This window comes from Mustela putorius, unplaced genomic scaffold (genome assembly GCF_011764305.1).
Source record: "Mustela putorius furo isolate JIRA1106 unplaced genomic scaffold, ASM1176430v1.1 tig00003988_pilon_pilon_pilon, whole genome shotgun sequence".
In the NCBI taxonomy this organism is placed as follows: Eukaryota; Metazoa; Chordata; class Mammalia; order Carnivora; family Mustelidae; genus Mustela; species Mustela putorius.
In genome coordinates this window covers 2,164,833-2,189,703 of record NW_025422127.1, presented here as the reverse complement: position 1 = coordinate 2,189,703, position 24,871 = coordinate 2,164,833, and the positions used below count along the sequence as shown (strand labels likewise).

At 39.4% G+C, this 24,871-nt stretch overlaps 1 protein-coding gene across 4 annotated transcripts; it reads left to right on the top strand.

Annotated features, from left to right (window-relative positions):
* Positions 1-14: 14 nt before the first annotated feature.
* PRIM1 (DNA primase subunit 1) lies at positions 15-24,871 on the top strand. Of its 4 annotated transcripts, none has more exons than XM_013046214.2 (13): positions 16-206; positions 869-1,026; positions 5,808-5,914; positions 5,986-6,059; positions 7,618-7,754; positions 8,118-8,176; positions 9,176-9,285; positions 9,998-10,086; positions 10,252-10,393; positions 13,256-13,325; positions 14,265-14,356; positions 22,556-22,714; positions 24,614-24,871. In XM_013046214.2, the coding sequence occupies exons 1-13, from the start codon at positions 104-106 to the stop codon at positions 24,631-24,633; spliced, it is 1,320 nt and encodes a 439-aa protein (XP_012901668.1). In that variant the 5' UTR covers positions 16-103; the 3' UTR covers positions 24,634-24,871. The 4 variants fall into 4 exon arrangements, 3 of the variants coding, with proteins under 3 accessions (XP_044927572.1, XP_012901668.1, XP_004773215.1); XM_004773158.3 differs by having other exon boundaries at positions 17-206; positions 22,616-22,714; positions 24,614-24,870; XR_006604260.1 differs by lacking the exon at positions 13,256-13,325 and having other exon boundaries at positions 22,616-22,714.

The window sequence follows — 24,871 nt, the reverse complement described above, 5'->3', positions numbered from 1 at the left end:
AGACGTCCGGTTGCGGCCACAGCGCGCCTGCGCAATGTCCGGGGATCCTGCTGTGTGATTCCCGCCAATTTTTGCGGTTCTACGACAGTGAGTCGAGCCTTCCATGGAGACGTTTGACCCTGCCGAGCTGCCCGAACTGCTTAAGCTTTATTACCGGAGGCTTTTTCCCTACGCCCAGTACTACCGTTGGCTCAACTATGGCGGAGGTGATAAAGCTGGGAGCGGAGTGGGTAGTGGTTCGGTGGGGAGGGTGAGGAGGTACTGGGAGCGTTCCTCGGAACGACAATATGAAGTACCTCCTGTGCGCCAGGCATTGTGCCAGCGCCTTTGCGTATTATCTCGAGCCTTCCCCACCAGCTCAGAGATGTAAAGGGGCCGAGAGAGGTTACGGTAAGCAGGCACACAGAGGAAGAAAGAGCCGCTGCTCCTACCATCACGTGGTGGGACTCCCCATTCAGCTCCTCATTTACCTGCCGCGCGTCTGAGCCTGGGACATTACTGGGTCGTACCCTGAAGGGGCAGAGGCGTGTTCTATATCGGGGACAGCGGGGCATCTCCCGGAAGATGAGAGGTACTGAGCTCTTCGCAGCTTAACTTAGTAGTGCTCGCCGAGGAGAGACAGCTGACATTACATCTTTAGAATATGTCTGCATCTTTTTCCTCATTTTTACTTTTTCCTATCAGAGGCAGGATGGTATGCACCTTCAGAGTAGGAACTAGTTTTGTGTTTTGGTTTTTTTTTTAAACATGTAGCACAGCGTTGAGCACAGAGGGCTCATTAAAAATATCTTATCATTGGTTAATGTTTTAATGCCCTGAGCCGAATCAAGTGCCAAATTAACTTTAAAATGGTATATTTATTTTGCAGTAATAAAGAATTACTTTCAAAACCGTGAATTTTCATTCACATTGAAAGATGATATTTACATTCGCTACCAATCCTTCAACAACCAGAGTGAGCTGGAAAAGGAGATGCAGAAAATGAATCCATACAAGATTGATATAGGCGCGGTATATTCCCACAGAGTAAGAAATCGGTTTTTTAATGTATTTTGTAGTTTTGTTTTTTAAACCAAGAATGGATTGGTGTTCTCATTGTTTTGAGGTTAAATTTTTATAATTGATTCTAGTTGAGTCCCACTTTAACTTTTTTGCAAGTAGATTGTAATATTTTGTTGTTCTTTCATACTCCACATTACTGATTGGAAATCATTTGGAAGTGAATTGGTTGTATTCTTACTAGGACAGAAAAATTGAATATCTGGCCAAAAGTGTAAACAAGGAAGTCAGCGTGGTTTAAAGGAAGGTATTTTAAAACAATTACATTGTCTTCCAGCATTGGAGGTGTTTTGTTTGTTTGTTTGTTTGTTTGTTTTTAAGTAATCTCTATATCCAATGTGACCCCAATATTTAGAGTCACGTGCTCTACGGACTGAGCCAGACCAGGACCCCTTCGAGATATGCTTGATTCCTTTATTTCTCTCACACTCATATATCTATTCCATTAGGAAATCTCTTCAGCTCTACCAGAATATTATCTGAAATCCAGCCACTGGTACCAGTACTACTACCATCCTTATCATCTTTCATCTGAATTACTATAAAAACTTCCTAACAATTTGCTCCTATAGACTCTAGAGTGTATTCTCAAAACAGTTGCCAGAGCAATCCTTTTAAAACAAGTTAGATTCTGTGATTCCTCTGCTCAAAACCGTTCTCTAGTGGCTCCCCATTTTGCTCAAAGTAAAAGCCCCTCTCTCCCCCTCACTCCTTCCACTCATGCCACACTGCCCCTGCTCAAGCAGTTTCCGCTGCCCAGAACCCATTTCCCCAGATAGCTCCTTGGTTCCTTCCCTCACCTCCTCAAGTCTTCACTTTGAGGCCTTCTGCAACCTGCCACTCCTCCTACCCATTGCCACTTATACAGTCTAAATGTCTAGATTAGTGCCTGCCTGAGAGAGTATATCGTATTTGTTGAATGAATGAACATACCAAAATTGCCTTTCTTTCCTTAAAAATACACACATGGGGAGGGTCACCTGGGTGGCTAGTCAGTTAAGCATCTGCCTTCTTCCTTCAGCTTGGGTCATGGTTCCAGGGTCCTGAGATCAGGCCTGGTGTCAGGCTCCGTGCTCGGTAGGGAGTCTGCTTCTCTCTCTCTCCCTCTGACCCTCTCCTCTGCTTGTGCTCTCTTTAAAAAAAAAAAAAAAAAAAAAACCATACATGGGAGAAACACACTCATGGCATGATAGCTTTTGTAGGGAACTATTTCTTTTTCTTTTTTTTTTCCCCCCAAGATTTATATATTTATTTTAGAGAGAGAGCAAGTGCCCAGCAGGGCAAGAGGCAGAGGGAAAGAATCTCAAGCAGACTCTGCAGACATGGAGCCCAAGGCCAGGCTCAATCCTGTAACCCTGAGATCATGACCTAAGCCACAATCAGAAGTCAGACATTTAACTGACTGAACCATGAGGTGGTTCAGTCAACTGAGGTGCCCATGGGTTTTTTTGGTGGTTTTTTTTTTAGATTTTATTTATTGGGGTGCCTCAGTGGCTCAGTGGGTTAAGCCTCTGCCTTTGGCTCAGGTCATGATCTCAGGGTCCTGGGATCAAGCCCTACATCGGGCTCTCTGCTCAGCAGGGAGCCTGTTTCCCCCTCCCTCTCTATGCCTGCTGCTCTGCCAACTTGTGATCTATCTCTCTCTGTCAAATAAGTAAATAAAATCTCAAAAAAAAAAAAAAAGATTTTATTTATTTATCTGGTCAGTTTCATCCTGAAGAAATTTCACTTACAGCTTCCTGACCTCCAAGCTAGACTAATTGCTCTCTCTAAGCCTCATGGATAAATATAATCTTGTAATCACCCTGATTTCCTTTCACCTCCTATTTTGGATCCTGTGTTCCCTGAATCCTTTGTTCTCTTTTTGGTTTACTTTTCTTTACGTAGAGAATGTCCTCCATGAGCTTCCTGAGAAAAGGTGCATGGAAAAGGAAATATTGGACACCTTCTGTATCTGGAAAATGACTTCATTCTACCTTTGTACTTAACTAGTGGTTGTTTGTAAATCAGTTTCCCTTAGAATTTTGCATTATCTGCTAGCTTCCAGTGTTGCTGTTAAGAAGACTAATGCCAGGGGTGCCTGGGTGGCTCAGTGGGTTAAAGCCTCTGCCTTTGGCTCAGGTCATGATTCCAGGGTTCTGGGATCGAGCCCCGCATCGGGCTCTCTGCTCAGCAGGGAGCCTGCTTCCTCCTCTCTGCCTGCCTCTCTGCCTACTTGTGATCTCTGTCTGTCAAATAAATAAATAAAATCTTTAAAAAAAAAAAAGAAGAAGAAGAAGAAGACTAATGCCATTCTGTTTCTTATTTCACTGTGTTGGAACTGAAAGCTCTTTAGGATTTTCTGCCTAGCCCCTCTGTCCCTAATGTATTAAAGTTTCACAATGATGTGCCTTGGTGTCCATCTTTTTTGCACCTATTATGCTAGATACATGATGGGCTCTTGAAGTTTAAAAAAAAAAGATTTTATTTTTAAGTAATCTCTATCCCCAACATGGGGCTTGAACTTAAAACCCAGAGATCCAGTATCTCATGCTCTACTGACTGAACCAGCCAGGCTCCCCTTTTTTCCTTAAATATAATTTTTTCTATCTATAATTTTTCTCTGGTCTCTCTACAAATCCTAAAGTCAGATGTTATGTGTCTTGGACTGATCCACTAATTTTTTTTCCCTCTTATTTTTATTTTGCTCTACTTTCTGGGGAATTTCCTCAGAGGTTTTCATTTCTGCTATTATAATTTATAAGAATTTTTTTTTTAGAGCATCCTGTACTTTTTCCATTGATATGTCTTATCTTTTTAAGAGTATCAGTGATAGTTTATGTGTTCTGCTATACAATCTGTTTTCTCCCTTTTTTCCCCTGTTTTTTTCTCCTCTTTCATATTAGAGGCTTTCCTCATAAGTCTGATAATTTCTTGCATGTTATTTATATTTAAAAATAAAGCACTAAAAAAGCTGATTGGAAGTTGTGTATACATGGCTGGGATTTCTTTATTACAGGGTGATCTGGCTAGGCCATTTTTTGGGGAGGAAGCTCTGATGTCAGTTTCTCTAGATCTTTGCTTGAATAAAAACTTCACTTGCACAGGGATCTTTGTTTTGATCACAAATCTTCTATTCCTAAAGCCTATAATAGTGCCTGACACTCCTGATTAGATTCTTCAGTGAGGAATCTTCTGGTTTCCTGCATAGGATGGCAGTAATAGGGTATAAAAGTTGGGGAGAGGGCTGGATCTCAACTTTCCACATGTAAATGTTTGTCCACTTAATCCGCTATATATCAATACAATACACTTTTTTCAACTGTACCTATTGTTCCTGCCCCCCATCCCAGTCCAGAGAGACCCACTATTTGAGGTTCTCCAGATAATAATTCAGGTGTCTTTGCCAGGGAAATGAAAGTGCAGTTACCTAGCTCTGCAGAGTAAATGGAAGAATCTGGGGAATTAACTGCTTCATAAATAGATTTTTAACTGATTCTCCTGTTTTTAATCTTAGCTTCACCACTGCCACACACACTCCCTCTCTCACTCTAGGGATACCCATTATCACCTGAGTTTGGGACATGCTGAGGTGTAAATTGGATTGCTTATCTTTCCTTACTGAGAGTTTAAAATTCAGCCCTTATGGTTATCCTTATAAAAATTTTAGTGGTATTTTCTCCTCTCTGGTACTTTTTAATTTTTCCCCCACTCTGATCCTTTTTTAAAGATTTATGCCTTTATTAAGAAAACCCTTACTATCATTTTTTGCAGGTTTGGAAAGAGCAAGATAAGTATCTGTATTCAGTCTGCTTTTTTTCTTCTGGTGGCCCATAGTCTCAAAAGAGGCTACTTAAAGGGGTGCCTGGGTGGCTCAGTGGGTTAAAGCCTCTGCCTTCAGCTCAGGTCATGATCCCAGGGTCCTGGGATCGAGCTCTGCATCGGGCTCTCTGCTCAGTGGGGAGCCTGCTTCCCTTCCTCTCTCTCTGCCGGCCTTTCTGCCTACTTGTGATATCTGTCAAATAAATAAATAAACTCTTACAAAATAAAAAAATAAAAAAAAAAGAGGCTACTTACAGCTTGAGCCAAAGGCTCAGTTCAAACTAAATTGAGATATTTTGAATTATTGAAAAATTTTAAATACCTTTTTGTTACTTATATGTCCAGTAATAATTAAAAGTCTTTAAAACAGTTTGCAATAGGGCATTAATTCTTTGTATGTACTTTTCTTTATGAGAAAACTAAAAAAGCCTTACTGGGATTTCTGTTGATTAACAAATTTTTTAAAAGATTTTCTTTATTTATTTGACAGAGAGACACAGTGAGAGAGGGAATACAAGCAGGGGTAGTGAGAGAGGGGGAAACAGGCAGAGCAGGAAGCCCAATGTGGGGCTGAATCCTAGGACCCTGGGATCATGACCTGAACCGAAGGCAGACTCTTAACGAACTAAGCCACCCGAGCACCCCAGTTAACAAATATTTATTATTCAATGTTACATATCAATTATATCTCAGTAGAACTGGTAAAAAACAAATATCTATGGTAATATGTATTTACCAAAACCTTTTCTAAGTAGATGAACTTTATATTGTCATCCATTCTGGATGTATAAAATCCAAACTAGTGAACTTTAACTGAGTAGAGTTGGCATTATATTATGGTTTTTTTGTGTTTTTTTCTCTTTGGCCACTTTCTTTGAAAATAGAAAATAGCATAATTGGCAGCATGACAGCTCTTACAGAAGCTGATTAATATTTTCTCCTTGTAGCCCAATCAGCACAATACAGTGAAGCTGGGAGCTTTCCAGGCTCAAGAAAAAGAACTGGTGTTTGACATTGATATGACAGACTATGACGATGTGAGGAGATGTTGTAGGTAAGCACTGCATGCCTTGCTGGTAGGGTGGATGATATCACTGACAGTGAGTAATGATGCCTCTACTCCAGTTCTGCAGACATATGTTCTAAGTGCTGGACCCTCATGACGATGGCCATACGCATAATCGACCGAGCACTGAAGGGCAAGTATTGGCAGTGTCTAAGTGGGGTCAAATGTAAGAGTCTGTTTTCCTCTGAATATTTGTCTATGTATACCATTTTATAATCAAATCTCATAGATTTCTAACATGTTTCCTTGAAACATATATCTGGAAAATAAAAGGAGATTAGAATAAAGTTGTAGTTGAAACGCTAATAAAGCTGTTGATCAAACCAGTGAGTTTTTATCCAGTTCAGTCTGTGTGCTACCCAGAGCACCTCTTTGTGCTAAAAACTGTCCTAGATGAGGGAAATATGAAAGATAATGATTGCCTCAAGTGGGTTATACAGTCTAAGAAAGTGACAAATAAAATTGAGGATTACATTTAGTTTAGTAATATACACAAGGTACCATGGAGATAGAGAACAGAAGGAGTACATATTGGAATAGAAAGAAATTAGATCAGAAAAGGTGATGATAAGGATGACAATGATATTAAAAAGAGGGGCACCTGGGTGGCAGTCAGTTGATTGTCTGCCTTCAGTTCAGGTCATTATCCCAGGGGTCTTGGGATCGAGCCCCACATCGGACTCCCTGCGCAGTGGGGAGCCTGCTTCTCCCTCTGTCTCTGACTTTCCCCATGCCTTGTGCTCTCTCTCTCTCCTCTCAAATAAGTAAATAAATAAAATAAATACCTTAAAAAAAAAAAAAAAGCTAACTCTTGGGATGCCTGGGTAGCTCATTTGGTTAAGCCTCTAACTCTTGATTTCAGCTCAGCTCATGACCCCAGGGTCCTGGGATACAGGCCCACATCAGGCTCCTGGGCAAGGAGCCTGCTTGGGATTCTCTCTCCTTCTGCCACTCCTTGCCCCAATGCATGCACGCTCACTCTCTCTATCAAAAAATAAAAAAAAATAGCTAACTGTTGTCCTCGCTTCAGCAATGCATATACTAAAAAGAGCTCTTTCTGGGGGACACCTGGGTGGCTCAGTTAAACATCGGCCTTTAGCTCAGGTCATGATCCCAGGTTCCTGGGATCGAGTTCCACATCAGGCTCCCTGCTCAGCTGGGAGTCTGCTTCTCCCTCTGCCTGCTGCTCTCCTTGCTTGTGCTCTCTCGCTCTCTGACAAATAAACAAATAAAATCTTGAAAGAAAAAAAAAAGCTTGAGAGGGAAAAAAGGGCATGAAGAAATTCTTGGCAGAGAGAACAGGATAGGTATAGACATGAAGGCAAGACCATGGGAGACAGGAAACTACACATAATTTAGTATAGTTAAGGTGAGTACATGTGGATAAGAGGTAAAAATGAAGCCAAGGAAGTGAGCAAGAACCAGGAATTTATAAATTTATTTATAGATTTTAAATTTTTTTTTTTAAGATTTTATTTATTTATTTGTCAGGGATAGAGGGAGAGAGAGCGAGCGAGCACAGGCAGACAGAGAGGCAGGCAGAGGCAGAGGGCCGAGGAAGGAGCCAGATGTGGGACTCGATCCCAGGACCCTGGGATCATGACCTGAGCCGAAGGCAGCGCTTAACCAACTGAGCCACCCAGGCGTCCCTATTTATAGATTTTAAAACATACTATTTCTTCCCTCCTCAGAGGACTTTGGATTTAAGCATCGTCTCTGGGTATATTCTGGAAGGAGAGGTGTTCATTGTTGGGTCTGTGATGAATCGGTTAGAAAACTGTCCTCTGCAGTACGTTCTGGGATAGTTGAGTATTTGAGTCTTGTAAAGGTAAGATCTGAGTAATACTTTACATTTCTTTGTTAGATGTTACCAAGCCTGAAATGTTTAGTGAAAAAAATGAAACTATCTTTTATAGCATCCATATTCCAGAGTAAATGACCTTACTAGCAGATCAAATAATCACAGTAGCTACATTTTTTAAGATCTTTCATATTTTGCTGTAAGTATCCTCCTTGTAGCAAGAGGAAAATGACTTTTCTGGTTCAATTATGTCGATTAATATTGACATAATTAAAAGAATTAAATTCTATATTTTGACAATTTAATCTATATTTAGAGTACATTAAAAAAATTTAATTATTTCACTTGTGTCTTATACATGAAGTTCTTTTTTGATGGTTTATTTTTCAGGGTGGTCAAGATGTTAAAAAGAAAGTCCATCTAAGTGAAAAAATTCACCCTTTTGTCAGGTCTGTTGGAAAAGATTCCATGTGGTTTAAGCTGTGTCTGATTTACGTACATGTGCTTTTAGAATTACATTGTTACCAATTTCTCTATTGGGGTACCATTTTACTGATAATAAGGCAACTAATGATAGATAGATAGTCATTAATTGAATGACTGTCTTATGCTACAGTATTCATGATAGGTGTTTTACAGATGTTCTTATTGGTCTTAATAGTAACTTCATGAGGGACATGATAGTATCTCCATTTATAGTTGAAGTAGAACTTAGATAGTATAATTTCTTTGGTACCACAAAAGTAATTGTTAAATTTAGGAAGCATGTCATAGTCTGCCTAATTTCAAAACTCAGACTCTTTCCACTAAATTCACTACTTCTCTAGATGTAAAGAGCATTGCATTAAGAGTAAGAGTTTCTATTCTGTGGCTTTCTAAAACCCTGATAAAATATTAGAGACTCTATCTCCTTATAAGTATAAGATGGGGAAAACAACATCTGCTCCATCTATCTCAGAGTTGTGGCAAAGATTAAATGAAACGATAGATGTGAGGTCTGTTTGCAAATTGCTAAGCACTATGTAATTGTTGAGACATTAATGCAAGTACTTCGGAGTAGAAACTGTAGACTCTATCCCACACTACTACTGATGTATTATTATGTTGTCCTGGCCTGTTTCTACCCTTGTTACATATTTGTGATGCTATTCATCTGTAAGTTGTGGAATTTAAGAAGTAAACATTTCTTGAATAGCTATTCTAAGCCAGGTGCTATATTAGGTTCTTCCCCCTTAGAATGTCTTAGTTAATTCTCATAACCCTGTGAAGGCATATTATTCCCATTTTACATAGCTAATTTGTTTGTTAGCTAATTCTGTTTGTCTTCTTATTAGACTAATGTATGCTCACTAAAAAAAAAAAGATCAATAGAAGCAAGCACTAGCCTCCCTTCTTGGCATGTATGTGTTGCTAATAGTATTAGGACTGTGCTATTGTTGTTCCTACAGCAAATCTATAAACATAATAAAAAAATACTTCCAAGAATATGCCTTAGTTGATCAAGATATTCTTGAAAATAAAGAAAGCTGGGATAAGATTTTAGCCCTTGTTCCTGAAAATATCCTTTCCCAAGGCCATTTCTATGTGAGCTATATGATGTATTGATCTATATTATAAATGTGTTCTGCCTACATATTTTCATATACTTACTCTTATAAGTTTAATCTTTTTATACAAAAACATCTCCTGTTTTTCTGCATTTTAGTATATCTAGTCTGGAATACAGTAAGAAATGAGACCATTTTGGAAATAAATGTCCTTATTTTGGAAGTTGATCCTCATAGAATTAATGGATACTTAAAGAATGCTGAATCATTTTGTCAAAATATGTACAGACCAGGGAAAGGTTTTACATTAAACTATATAGAGGGGACGCCTGGGTGGCTCAGTTGGTTAAGTGACTGCCTTTGGCTCAGGTTATGATCTTGGAGTTTCAGGATCAAGTCCCACCTCAGGCTCCCTGTTCAGCAGGGGTGTCTGCTTCCCCCTCTGACCCTCCCCACTCTCGTGCTTTCTCTCTCTCCCAAATAAATAAGTAAAATCTTTAAAAAAAAAAAACAACTATATGGTTATTTTGGCATTCTTTCTGTCATATCTGTTTATATTTTTACAGGGGACTTTTTTAAGGAAATGTATTTAATTAATATTTGCATTTTTGAAAACAATAATTACTTTCTAGTAAACTTTTGGTATCCTTGTGAGTAATACATACTGAAAATAAGTTGTTCATCAGTGGCTGTAAATGACTGTGTTCCTTAATGACTCATCACCAATTCATGAGACACTTCAGCAAAACTTCCCGAAGTATCACAATTCACTTCAGCGTTGGGAATATTTGATGAAAGCCATCAGCTTGCAGGTATATTCCATTAAAATCTCTATTATAAATATAATGTCATTCTTAGTTAAATTCTAATTTTTTTGCTTAGTAAGTTAAAGATCACTGAAAGCCATTTTTTAACCTCTTAATGAAATCCTCAAAAGTTCCTACTGATCCTCATGCTAGAGTTTTATCTCCTTTTAGGATAGTACCAAAAATGACAAATGTGGACCCTACCTGGAATGGGAGATCATGCTCCAGTACTGTTTCCCACGGCTGGACATCAATGTTAGCAAAGGAATCAATCATTTGCTGAAGAGCCCCTTTAGTGTTCATCCTAAAACAGGTACAATGTAAAGAAAGCAAAGAAAACTAGAAGAAAAATGAGTTATTTTTTGTTTGAGTAAGCATGTCACTGGGTATGAATACATATGATAACTGAGTTATTTTTTAATTGTCGACTAGTAGCTACCAGATCAGTTTCCACTACATAAATAATTTTCCTCTGGGTTTCTGAGGTTTAGTGTTGGAACTATAGAGGAACTTAGAAATCCAAGGACAACAGCTCTCATTGTACAGATGAGAAAACCGTGGTCCAAGAGGTTGAAGTGACTTGTTCACAGTCTTAAAACAAATTGTGTCAGAGCTAGGAAGAGAATTCAGTTCTTAAAACGTGAAAGTTCTGTGGTTTTCCCACTATGCCTCCTCCCTCAGTTCTTTTTCCATAGTTTAGCTTTCCTCCTTCACATTTCTCTTAGATATGTGTTTTGATGGACTGAAACTGACTTTAAAATAAATAAAATGGTTACTATATTGACATAAACTTTGCTTCATCCAACCAGGAGACATAGACAGTTGTATGTAGTTGTCCTTTTTCGTCTAACTCTACCACTCACTGTGGGATGTTAGGCTAATTACTCTCTGTGTCTTGGTTTCCTCATCTGTAAATGGAAATGATATAGTACTTACCTCACAGGGTTATTGTGAAGATCTAAAGTGTAAAGTGCTGGGGTGCCTTGGTGGCTCAGATGTTTGGGTGTCTGTGTTTGGCTCAGGTCGTGGTCTCGAGATCCTGGGATCAAGCCCCAAGTCAGACTCCGGGCTCAGCAGGGAGTCTGCTTCTCCCTCTTCCTCTGCTTCACCCCCTGCTTGTGCTCGCTCTGTCTTTGTCTCTCTCAAATGAATAAATCTTTTTTTTTTTTTTTTAAGATTATTTATTTATTTATTTATTTATTTGATAGAGAACACAAGTAGGCAGAGAGGCAGGCAGAGAGAGAGAGAAGCAGGCTCTGCACTGAGCCCAATGCGCGGCTCGATCCCAGGACCCTGGGATCATGACCTGGGCTGAAGGCAGAGGCTTTTAACCCGCTGAGCCACCCAGGCGCCCCTCAAATGAATAAATCTTTAAAAAAATAAATAAAAAATAATAATTAGATGTAAAGTACTTAGAAAAGGATCTGTCACACATTCAATTCTCCCAAGTTGCCTAGTTTCCTTTAATAATCTGTGATGATGGGGCGCCTGGGTGGCTCAGTGGGTTAAGCCGCTGCCTTCGGCTGGGGTCATGATCTCAGCGTCCTGGGATCGAGCCCCGCATCGGGCTCTCTGCTCAGCAGGGAGCCTGCTTCCTCCTCTCTCTCTGCCTGCCTCTCTGCCTACTTGTGATCTCTGTCTGTCAAATAAATAAATAAAATCTTTAAAAAAATAAAAAAATAAAAAAATAAAAAAAAATAATCTGTGATGATTCTCTAGTGCATATATTTGAATAACCCCTTTCTAAACCTATCAACTATGTGTTTTTAGCTTTTTTTAATAATAAGCTTAGTATTTCTTTTTTTAATTTGTCTTATTAGTTTCAGAGGTAGAGTTCAGTGATTCATCAGTTCCATATCATACCCAGTGCTCATTATATATTTCTTTTTTAAGTTTTTGAATTAATTTTTAATTTTTTTTTAATTTGATTTGATTATTATTTTAAAATTATGTTCAGGTAGCCAGTGGCTGAAAAGTTTTGGGTTTATTTATTTATTTTATTTATTTATCACCATAAAATATATCATTAGTTGCTCTGGGGGTTTTTTTTAAAGATTTTATTTATTTATTTGACAGAGAGAGAGGTCCCAAGTAGGCAGAGAGACAGGCAGAGAGAGGGGGGGAAGCAATCTCCTTGCAGAGCAGAGATCCCGATTCAGGGCTCAATCCCAGGACCCTGAGATCATAACCTGAGTTGAAGGCAGAGGCTTAACCCACTGAGCCACCCAGTTGCCCCACATCATTAGTTTTTGATGCAGTGTGCATTATATATTTCTTATTATTTTTTAAACCTAACTCTAAAGCTATAGTGGGTATCCCCTTATTCTAATACTCAGAGTTTGGGTAAATAATTATGTTCATAAGTATACACATTTGATTATATTCTTTTCCCATAAGTAGCTGTAGTCTTTTTACTCTGTCTTCAAACCACAACTCCAAACAACAATTCTCTTGATTATTTTACTTGTTATTTACCTGGCATCCTTTAGATTGATTATCTCATTTTTGAGATGTAATGAATTTTATGAGGTATCCCAGGTGTGGATATTGTGAAAGGGGAAGTATAATGCTGTCCATTTTATTTCCAAAATGCTTTCTAAAGATGCCCAACATATAGGTGTCTGTTCTAATCTCAGCAAATAAACCAAGTTAATGAAATGAACTATATCTATGTTATTTCATTTTTCAGGACTCACTAAATTTGATATCATTCTGTCCTTACGTATAAGGATATTAGGAAGAAGGAGATAGAAATAAAAGTGGAAATAAGAGCACTAGATTATAGCTCAACATTCTTTCATACCTATTTTTTTGTTTGTTTGTTTTTAGGAAAAAATAAAAACAGCTAATGTGGAAGTAATTTCTAGCTATTGTTTTTAACAGATAAGGGGCACCTGGATGGCTCAGTGGGTTAAGCCACTGCCTTCAGCTCGGGTCATGATCTCAGGATCCTGAGATCGGGCTTTCTGCTCAGCAGGGAAACTGCTTCCCTCTCACTCTCTCTGCCTGCCTCTCTGCCTACTCGTGATCTCTGTCAAATGAATAAATAAAATCTTAAAAAAAAAGAAAAAAGATAAGTCTAACCCTTTTTCTAAGCCTTAGATTAAAATTTGGCCAAAATAACAAACAGGATTGTATTTTACAATCATCAGTTTATAACTTTTGGTTCTTACAGGTCGTATTTCTGTGCCTATTGATTTACAGAAAGTGGAACAGTTTGATCCATTTACTGTTCCAACCATAAGGTATGTTCCAGATCATTGATCATTCATTTTTTGTTTGTGATTTTTACTCTGAATTTGAAGTAGGTTGAGTTAGAGCCCTTTCAGAGAGGCAGCTACTCTGAGGCTATATGACAATGCCTTTGTAAAGCAACATTTCCTAGTGAGTTCCACAGAACACAAGCTGCTATTCTCTTATTAAAAAAAAAAAAAAAATTGTAAGTTCAAATAAGTTTGAGAAATAACAATTTTAACAGATAAAATGTTCTTTACTGCAAGATTTCCCAATTTTTATTATGCTCTTATGCATGGAAAACTCCCAAGATGCAATTGTGACTTTTAGAATATCCCAAATTTAGTTGGTCACACAGTGTTTTCACAGAAAATTTTGGGGGATTCTTGTGCTATCATATATTGGGTAATGTTGACCAAGAACCAACTTTAAAATTCTTATTCTGGGGGTGCCTGGGTGAGTGACTGAGTTGGTTAAGCGTCCAACTCTTTCTTTATCTCAGCTCAGGTCTTGATCTGTGGGCCATAAGTTTATGCCCTGAATTGGGCTCCACACTGGGCACAGAGACGACTTTTAAAAAACAGAATAAAATTTTCTTATTCTGGAGCACGTGGCTGGTTCACTTGGTAGGGCATGTGACTCTTGATTTTGGGGTCATGAGTTTGAGCCCGACATCAAGTATAGAGTTAAAAAATTTAAAAAAAAAAAAATTCTCGGGACACCTGGGTGGCTCAGTTGGTTAAGTAGCTGCCTTCGGCTCAGATCATGATCCCAGCGTCCTGGGATCGAGTCCCGCATCGGGCTCCTTGCTCAGCAGGGAGCCTGCTTCTGCCTCTGCCTGCCATTCTGTCTGCCTGTGCTCGCTCTCCCTCTCTCTCTCTGATAAATAAATAAAATCTTTTTTTAAAAAATTGTCTTATTCTATTATTATTCTATTGTATTATTTGTAGCTCTCTCTGCCGTGAATTGGATGCCATTTCCATTAATGATGAGGGAAAAGAAGGAAATGAAGCCGAATCTGATATCAAACGTAGAACCAGAGGTATGTTAATATGTTGAAGTCTCCCTTTAATATAAGTTTCTTACAAGAAATCCTCTGTCAGTCCAATAATTAATTCTCCTTGGATTCAGCCCAGAATGGATCAATGTTTATCATGAAACCAGCTCAGTTACAAATAATATCATAGCAATGCTTCTGTCCTTTCTTCATCAGTTCCCCAAATGGTGCTGTTGAAGCCAATCTGAGTCAACAGATATTTACTAAGCAACATCTAAATACTAGGATTTATGGGGCGCCTGGGTGGCTCAGTGGGTTAAAGCCTCTGCCTTTGGCTCGGGTCATGATCCTGGGGTCCTGGGATCGAGCCCCACATCAGGCTCTCTGCTCAGGAGGGAGGTTGCTTCCCCTCTCTCTCTGCCTATTTTTCTGCATACCTGTGATCTCTGTCTATCAAATAAATAAATAAATCTCTTCTTAAAATAAATAAATAAATAAATGCTAGGATTTATACTATAAGATTAAATTGTCGTTTTGTGTTGATAGTTGTTTGACTCTCACAATTTTAGATTCAACGCCTACTTATTTAACAACTACTATATATGCATGCTTTTGATCTTTGTTCTTGATGTATCCAGAGAATGTTATGGTAAATATGTATCTAAACTGTGGTTGAATTGTATATTCAAGAATTTGATGAAGCTGGGAAACTTATAAATCTTCCTGCTAATAGAAGCCAAATCTTCATATACCAACACCCAAAAGACACTCTACAGCTACAGAACCAATAGAACTTCTTGTGTGGTAGAAATGTAAGGCACTGCCCAGTGTGGTACTCACTAGCCACATTGGGCACATTCCACTTGAATTGTGAGAAACCTGATTTTCAGTTTCATTTAATTTTAAGTAGCCACCTGTGGCTAGTGACTATTGTAACACAGTGCAGATCTGTGCTATCTAACTGACCTTTCTGGGTCAAATGTTGCCACCTTCTGTCAAAACCCAAGTTCAAATATCACTCCATAAAACAAAAACAAAACAAAATCACTTCATCTGTTCCAGCTCTAACATAATACCTAACCATAGTATATTCCACTATTAATGATTATAGTGATTACAAGCTCTCTGCCTAAGGTATTTGAGGGGCTTCTGGGTCACTCAGTCAGTTGGGCATCTGATTCTTGGTTTTGGCTAAGGTCATGATCTCAGAGTCATGAGATCGAGCCCTCCATCTGGCTCTGTGCTCAGCATGGTGTCTGCTCATCCCTCTCCCTCTGCCCCTCCCCCCCATCTCTCTCAAATAAATAAGTAAATAAAATATTTTTTAAAAATAAAGTATTGCGGGGGGCACCTGGGTGGCTCAGTGGGTTAAGCCTCTACCTTCGGCTCAGGTCATGATCCCAGGATCCTAGGATGGAACCCCACATCGGGCTCTCTGCTCAGCAGGGAGCCTGCTTCCCCCTTCTCTCTGCCTGCTTCTCTGCCTACTTGTGATCTCTGTCTGTCAAATAAATAAATAAAATCTTTTAAAAATAAATGAATAAAGTATTGGGGGTACCTGCATGGCTCAGTGGGTTAAGCCTCTGCCCTTGGCTCAGGTCATGATCTCACAGTCCTAGGATCAAGCCCTGCATCAGGCTCTCTGCTCAGCGGGGAGCCTGCTTCTCCCTCTCTCTCTGCCTGCCTTTCTGCCTACTCGTGATCCCCTCCTCTCTCTCTGTCAAATAAATGAATAAAATCTAAAATAAATAAATAAATAATTTGAAGAGCATCTCCAACATGAAAAATCAGAATAAACTGGAAAAAGGGACTCAGAGAAAACAGATAATGCAAGGAACAAAGAAAACCCTTTTTTTCCCTCTTTTTTTCTTAAGCAATCTCTGCCCAGCATGGGACTCAAACTCACATACCAGAGAAGAAAAGTCACATGTGCTACTAACCGAGCCAGCCAGGAACCCTGAAGACCTTTTTTTAAAAAATTATCCTCAGAGAATATGAGAAGATAGTGTATCCGTGAAGCAATAGCAGAATGCTATGAAAAGAAACATTCAGAATAAGAAAGAGGTCTTAGAAATCAGAAACATAATCATTAGAATACAAAATTCAGTGGAAAGGCTAGAAAAGTTAAGATTTTCCAGAAAGTACTATCAAAAAAGATAAAATTTTTTTTTAAGATTTTATTTATTTGACAGAGATCACAAGTAGGCAGAGAGGCAGGCAGAGAGAGAGGAGGAAGCAGGCTCCCCACCGAGCAGAGAGCCCAATGCGGTGCTTGATCCCAGGACACTGGGAACACGACCTGAGCTGAAGGCAGAGGTTTTAACCCACTGAGTCACCCAGGTGTCCTGTTTTTATTTTAAGGAGGAAAAAGATAAAATTAGAAGAATGGTTCAGGGGATGCCTGGGTGGCTCAGTCAGTTAAGCGTCTGCCTTTGGCTCAGGTCATGATCCCAGGGACCTGGGATCGAGTCCACATTGGCTCCTTGCTCAGCCAGGAAACTGATTCTCCCTCTGCCTGCCATTGCCCCAGTTTGTGCTCACTCTCTCTGTCTCTGACAAATAAATAAAATTAAAAAAAAAAAAAAAAAAGAATTGTTCAGGAGGTCTAATACCTAACTATGGGAGTTTCAGAAAAACAACAAAGAGAGGTAAAAAATATATATATCTATATATATATATATCAAAATTATATAGGAAGCCATTGCAGAAATGAGCCTTTTATTGAAAAGGCTCAGCATAATAGGAAAACAGACTGGCACCAAGGCACATCATTTTGAAATTTCAACATACTGAGAATTAAGAAAAAATCTTAGTCTTCTGACCCTTTCCTACTTCTCCTCCCCCCAAAAAAGCCACAGTCCTAGGAAGAATGGCTTTGGATTTCTAAACATTGGAAGTGTTCATCTGTTAAAAGTAGGTGCTAGAAAGAAAAAGTGGTTGCCATTCAAGAAGATGGAGAGGTCAGAATTAGGGCAGAAAGCTATTTTTTCCAACCTGTTAGTACTATTTTATTCTTTTTAACAACATGTATACCTTACTTCACAATTTTTTAAAAATATTTTCTCTTGATGAACATCTTTTCCTTTTGTTCAGGGATTTTTTTTTTATTTTTTAAAGATTTTATTTATTTGATAGAGAGAGAGAAAGCACAAGCAGGGGGAGCTGGAGAGGGAGAAGCAGGCTCCCCACTGAGCAGGGCTCTATTCCAGGACCTGAGCCAAAGGCAGTCACTTAAACAACTGAATCACCCGGTTGCCCCGTTCAAAGATTTTTTTTTTTTTTAAGATTTTATTTATTTATTTGACAGAGAGAAATCACAAGTAGATGGAGAGGTAGGCAGAGAGAGAGAGAGGGAAGCAGGCTCCCTGTTGAGCAGAGAGCCCGATGTGGGACTCGATCCCAGGACCCTGAGATCATGACCTGAGCCGAAGGCAGCGGCTTAACCCACTGAGCCACCCAAGCGCCCCCTGTTCAAAGATTTTAAAGAGAAATTTTCTAATATAACTATTCAAAAATAAACTAAACTGCCTGTCATTTCAAGTATTCATAAATAGCCTAATAACCATCAGTCAGAGGTGCTTTAGAGATGATGGGGAGTTGGAATGAGTGATGTGTAAGTTCCCTACTATCGCTTTAGTTTCTGTAATTTTAAGCCTTTGTCCTTTATCATACTAGTACCATGTTCCCCCCTTCTTCTTTTTTTTTTTTGAAGATTTTATTTATTTATTTGACAGAGATCACAAGTAGGCAGAGAGGCAGGCAAAGAGAGTGGGGGTGGGGAAACAGACTCCCCGATGAGCAGAGAGCCCGATGTGGGGCTTGATCCCAGGACACTGAGATCACAACCTGAGCCGAAGGCAGAGGCTTTACCCACTAAGCCACCCAGGAGCCCCTGTTCCCACACTTCTTCAAAAATCCTGGAATGTTCTATCTACTAATATCTTTTTTCTTTTTCTTTTTTAAAGATTTTATTTACTTATTTGAGAGAGAGAGTGCAAGCATGAGCAGGGAGAGAGGCAGAAGAGGAAAAGGCAGAGAATCTCAAGCAGAATCCACACAGAGCATGGAGCCCAGTGCAGGGCTCAGTCTTACTACCCTGAGATCATGACCTGAGTGGAAACCAAGAGTCAGATGTTTAACTTACTGAGCCACCCAGGCACCCCTAATTATATCTTTTTTCTAAGACCCACCTCACAGCCACCTCACTCAACACTGACAGGTGGATCCTTTGGCCTTATAATTATCCATGTGCCTCTTTGGTCTTTTAATTATATATTGTTTTCTATTACTACATATAGGACTTATTTTACCAGTTCATTTAAAAACTTCTTAAAACCAAAGAGTTTGGCTTATACTTTTTTTAGAATTTAGCAGAGTACTTAATATGTAATAGGTAGTTAGTAAATATTTAAGTGATTATTGAATGCCTGTTACATATTCCACAATAGTGAAATAAACATATAGACTTACAAGCAAGGAGGGGCACCTGGGTGGCTCAGTGGGTTAAAGCCTCTGCCTTCGGCTCAGGTCATGATCCCAGGGTCCTGGAATCGAGCCACGCATCGGGCTGTCTGCTCAGTGGGGAGCCTGCTTCCCCTCATCTCTCTCTCTCTCTCTCTGCCTGCCTCTCTGTCTACTTGTGATCTCTGTCTGTCAAATAAATAAATAAAATCTTTAAAAAAAAAAAAAGACTTACAAGCAAGGAGCTTAGAATCTTGAATTAAGATTCTAAGTACTATGGGGCTGATCCCAAACTAAACTGTTTCCTTGGTGTATATTTTATATTATTATAAGAAAATTCATATATAAAAGTTTAGGACAAAATACACGGTACTGGGGCACCTGGGTGGCTCAGTGGGTTAAAGCCCCTGCCTTCGGCTCAGGTCATGATCCCAGGGTCCTGGGATCGAGCCCCACATCAGGCTCTCTGCTCTGCAGGGAGCCTGCTTCCTCCTCTCTCTGCCTGCCTCTCCGCCTACTTGTGATCTCTGTCTGTCAAATAAATAAATAAAATCTTTAAAAAAAAAAAAAATACGGGCGCCTGGGTGGCTCAGTGGGTTAAGCCGCTGCCTTCAGCTCAGGTCATGATCTCAGGGTCCTGGGATCCAGTCCCAAATCGGGCTCTCTGCTCAACAGGGAGCCTGCTTCCCTATCTCTCTCTCTCTGGCTGCCTCTCCGTCTACTTGTGATTTCTCTCTGTCAAATTAATAAATAAAAGCTTTTAAAAAAAAAATACACAGTACTTTCATGATTGCCACAGTTCAGATATTCATCTGAATATCCTCATCAAAATTCCTTTTCTAGTCCCAAGTACATGAGATAATGTTTATTAAAGATTGTATTTATTTATTTATTTATTTGAGAGAGAGAGAGAACATGAACAGGGAAGAAATGGCAGAGGGAGAAGGAGAAGCAGACTTGCCAGTGAGCAGGGAGCCCAACACGACACAGGACTCCATCCCAGGATCTCAGGATCATGAAATGAGCCAAAAGCAGACACTAAACTTACTAAGCTACCCAGATACCCCTTAAAAATTTTTTTAAGTATAGTTTCTTTTTTTACTCTTTTGAATGAACTATTATGAGGACTATTCCATCCAGATACAGCACACTACTGAAATCCAGATCTCATCTTGTTCTCAGATTTTCTCCCCTTATTGTGTAATTAAATAGATGATTAAGATTCTGTATTCAAAATTTTGTTGTGGGGGTGGCTCAGTCATTAAGCATCTGCCTTAGGCTCAAGTCATGATCTCAGGGTCCTGGGATCAGGCTCCCTGCTCAGTGGGGAGTCTGTTCCTCCCTCTGCCTCTCCCCCTGCTTGTGCTCTCCCCCTTCTCTCTCTCTCTCTGAAATAAATAAATAAAATCTTGGGGGAAAAGATTAAAATTTTTTTTTGTTGTGTACATTTTTTAAATTTTATATAAATCAAAAAATACCTAGGGCACCTGGGTGGCTCAGTGGGTTAAGCTGCTGCCTTCGGCTCGGGTCATGATCTCAGGGTCCTGGGATCGAGTCCCGCATCGGGCTCTCTGCTCAGCAGGGAGCCTGCTTCCCCCTCTCACTCTGCCTGCCTCTCTGCCTACTTGTGATTTCTGTCAAATAAATAAATAAAATCTTTAAAAAAAAAAAAATGCCTGGGTGGCTCAGTTGGTTAAGCAGCTGCCTTCAGCTCAGGTCATGATCCCAGCGTCCTGGGATCGAGTCCCATATCGGGCTCCTTGCTCGGCAGGGAGCCTGCTTCTCCCTCTGCCTCTGCCTGCCATTCTGTCTGCCTGTGCTCGCTTTCTCCCTCTCTCTCTCTGATAAATAAATAAAATCTTTAAAAAAAAAAAAATACCTATACTTAAGGCACTATGACTATAAACTTCTGGTTGTCTCCAGGTAGAATGCCCCTGACATTTTTAATGTTTGCTCTATTGGTAAAACTATTTATTAATGAAACCACAGTTTGTTTAAAAAAAAAAAAAGAATATTGTATGGGATTTAACATAGAGCAATAGATTATGCTGGTCTAATACCAGAAAGCCTGACTACTGAAGTAGATATGTACATGTGGTTTGGATATTTTCAGGCACCACTGTCTTAATACAGCAGCCACATATGGCTGTTAAGCACTTGGAATGTGACTAGTATAAACAAGGAACTGACTTTTTAAATTTAATTTTAATTAATTTAAATTTTAAAACTGATTGGGGTGCCTGGCTTAGTCGGTAGAACATGCAACTCTGGACCTCAGGGTTGTGAGCTCAAGTCCCATGTTGGGTTTGGCAATTACTTAAAAATAAAATCTTAAGAGATGTCTCTCTAAAACAAATATTTTTTTAAATTGTTTAAATATTTTTAGGGGCGCCTGGGTGGCTCAGTGGGTTGAGCCGCTGCCTTCGGCTCAGGTCATGATCTCAGGGTCCTGGGATCCAGTCCCGCATCGGGCTCTCTGCTCAGCGGGGAGCCTGCTTCCTCCTCTCTCTCTGCCTGCCTCTCTGCCTACTTGTGACCTCTCTCTGTCAAATAAATAAAATCTTTAAAAAAAAATCTTTTTAGGGGCGCCTGGGTGGCTCAGTGGATTGAGCCGCTGCCTTCGGCTCGGGTCATGATCTCAGGGTCCTGGGATCGAGTCCCGCATCGGGCTCTCTGCTCAGCAGGGAGCTTGCTTCTCTCTCTCTCTCTCTGGCTGCCTCTCTGTCTACTTGTGATTTCTCTCTGTCAAAATAAATAAATCTTTAAAAAAAAAAAATCTTTTTAAATATTTTTAAATAAATAATTTTTTAATGTTTGGGGTTTTTTTTTTTTTTTAAGATTTTTATTTATTTGACAGAGAGAGAGACCACAAGTAGGCAGAGAGAGGGGAAGCAGGCTCCCTGCTGAGCAGAGAGTCCGATGTAGGACTCGATTCCAGGACCCTGAGATCATGACCCGAGCCAAAGGCAGAGGCTCAACCCACTGAGCCACCCAGGCGCCCCAATAGATAAATTTTAAAACTGATATTTGATTCAATTATTAGAAAACATTTAAGTATGTTTAGGAAATTTGGATATGTGAACCTACTTTTACACTGTCTATAATTCAAATCTAAATATAGATCAAGGGCGCCTGGGTGGCTCAGTGGGTTAAGCCGCTGAGGTCATGATCCCAGGATCCTGGGATCGAGCCCCACATCCGGCTCTCTGCTCAGCAGGGAGCCTGCTTCCCTTCCTCTCTCTCTGCCTGCCTCTCCACCTACTTGTGATTTCTGTCAAATAAATAAATAAAATCTTAAAAATAAATAAATAAATATAGATCAAGTATTTCTCATGATAATGTATCATCTAAATTGAGATATATTTTAAGTACAAAATGCTAGATTTCAAACAGTATGAAAAAAATAAAATATTTCAATTTTTATTATGTATTAATATTTTAGATACACTGAATTAAATATTAAAATTAGTCTTACCTTTTTAATGTAGCTACTAAAGTATTTATTTATTTTAAGATTTTTATATATTTATTTGACAGAGAGAGAGAGCACACAAGCAGAGGGAGTGGCAGGCAGAGGGAGAAGAAAAAGCAGGCTTCCTACACAGTGGGGAGCCCAATGTGGGGCTCCATCCCAGGACTTTGGGATCATGACCTGAGTGGAGGGCAGATGCTTAACCGACTAAGCCACACAGGCGCCCCACAAGTAGAGTATTTAAACTATATATTTCTCATTATATTGGACAGCACTGTTCTAAAGAATTCTTTTTCTTATTGTTGTTCTAGAGAATTTTTTTTTAAATGCTTCCAAAATGCTAATTATAATGCATGGCCTTCATAATTTAGATTATAAGAAGACCAGTCTAGCTCCTTATATAAAAGTTTTTGAACAATTTCTTGAAAACCTGGATAAATCCCGAAAAGGAGAACTTCTCAAGAAGAGTGGTAAGACTCTATGCCTTTCCTTTTTAGCTATTTAGATCTTAGTGTAGGAAGTTTAATCATCTAGTACATGAGAAATTTTAGAGCTGTAGCTTTTGCCCTCCTAAAACAAGTTATTGATTTAGCTTACTATCCTTAGTGTTTTAAAAATTGAGCTCCCTTAATTCAATTCAGCAGATACTCATTAGACACCTTCTGTGGATCAGGTACTATGAGGGAAACAAAGTTTAATTATACAAAGATGAATTCCACACCATGCCCCTCTACCCTTAGGAAGTACTACTGATACAAAACAAAGAAGTATAAAAGAGATCTCATCTAACTGAGAGAACCTGAGAAGATTTAGTATGAAAAGAGTGGTATTTGAACTCTTTACAATGAGGGGCTATACAGATTCTAGTTCCCAACACCAATATACCATGCCTTAAGGTATGCATAGGATTTCTACAAGCAGAAATTTGATAAGGGTACAGGAATGGGAAAAGGGGATAGGTTATTCATTCTTGAAGGAATGGCAAAGGCATTAGATAGGAAAGTATCAGGTCACTCCAGAGGCCGTCGAGTAATAAAGCTAATCTGGAAAAAGATGCGTCAGGCGTGGATGGAACTAGAGGGTATTATGCTTAGCAAAATAAGTCAACTGGAGAAAGACAACTATCATATGATCTCCCTGTTATGAGGAAGTGGAGATGCAACATGATGGGTGTGGGGGTAGGAAAAGAATAAATGAAACAAGATGGGATCAGGAGGGAGACAAACCATAAGAGACTCTTAATCTCACAAAACAAACAGGGTTGCACAGGGGGAGAGGGGAGGGAGAGGGTGGTAGGGTTATGGACATATGTGCTATGGTGAGTGCTGTGAGGTTGTAAACCTGGCGATTCATAGATCTGTACCCCTAGGGCTAATAATACATTATATGTTAATAAAAAATATATAAAAATTATTTAAAAAAAAAAAAAGATGCGGCAGAAATTGATGGGATAGAAATCTGAAGAAGCAGACTGAATTCAGGGTATAGATGGCCTTTGAAGTCCAGTCTTGAGAATCTGGGCTTAATTCAGTAGGGACAGGTAATCTAGTAAAGGTTTTTGAGGAATGGAGTACCATGATTTATGGTTTTATCTAGCAAAATAAAACTAGCAACAATGTGTCAGGGGAGAGGTTAGGGACAAAATAGACCAAGAGGCCAGTCGGCCTATTACCATTAGGACACTGGGACTGGATATCTCCAAACGGAGCAAATACTAGAGCCATCCTTGAGAGTTGGTAATGATTTGGAAGTGGAGAGATGAAAAAGGAAATTAAAAGTGTCACAGAAGCCGGGGAAAGGAAATGTTCAAGGAGATTATCAAGTGTCAAATGCAGTAGAGAACTGATAAAATCATGTTGCATATTGGGACTAAAGGGAGATACTGAGAGGACAGCAGTGTCTCTGAATAAGAGACCCAAACATATGTGTAAGCCAAAATGAAAGAAATCAGCAGTGAATATTATTCAGGAGATCGATCAATACCATAGAAAACTGTAGTAGTGTTATAGAAATACAAACTTCCTTCCCACTTTATTTTTTAATAATACGCATGATGGTTAAACAGTAGTGCCCAAGATAATGCTGAACTCATAGTAGACACTCAAATATGTGCTTATTGAATGAACAATGATGACTCTGAACTTGGAAAGCCTCAATGAACCTGCCATTCCAACTGGCTATATTAAGTCCTTTGTACTTTTGTTCTGTACTAGCTCACCCTATAATGTGGGCTTCAGCAAAAGTGAAAGGAAATCTTTATGCATGATGTGAATTTAATAGAAGCATTAAGCAAATCAGAATGTGAAAATAAATGGGATTTGTCTTGTCTTCCTTTACTATCCCTTTGACAACAATCTATTCTATTCCAGATTTACAGAAAGACTTCTGAAGATAACAGCTCTCCTCAAACCTATGTAGATATCTTCTAGCTTCAAGAATCAAATACTTCAGGCGCCTGGGTCGCTTAGTCGGCTGGGTGTCTGCGTCCGGCTAGGGTCATGATCCCAGGGTCCTGAGATCAAGTCCCAGGTCAGGCTCCCTGCTCAGTGGGGAGTCTGCATCTCCCTCTCCCTCTGCCCCTCCACCCAACTCATGCGCGCGCTCTCTCTCTCTCTTTTAAATAAATA

Bases quoted from the DNA above. Each gene is read 5' to 3' on its own strand.
- PRIM1 (XM_013046214.2), top strand. From the start codon at position 104: ATGGAGACGTTTGACCCTGCCGAGCTGCCCGAACTGCTTAAGCTTTAT. The intron at 1,027-5,807 runs GTAAGAAATCGG...TTCTCCTTGTAG, and splicing joins GCGCGGTATATTCCCACAGA to CCCAATCAGCACAATACAGT. The intron at 10,394-13,255 runs GTACAATGTAAA...TGGTTCTTACAG, and splicing joins TAGTGTTCATCCTAAAACAG to GTCGTATTTCTGTGCCTATT.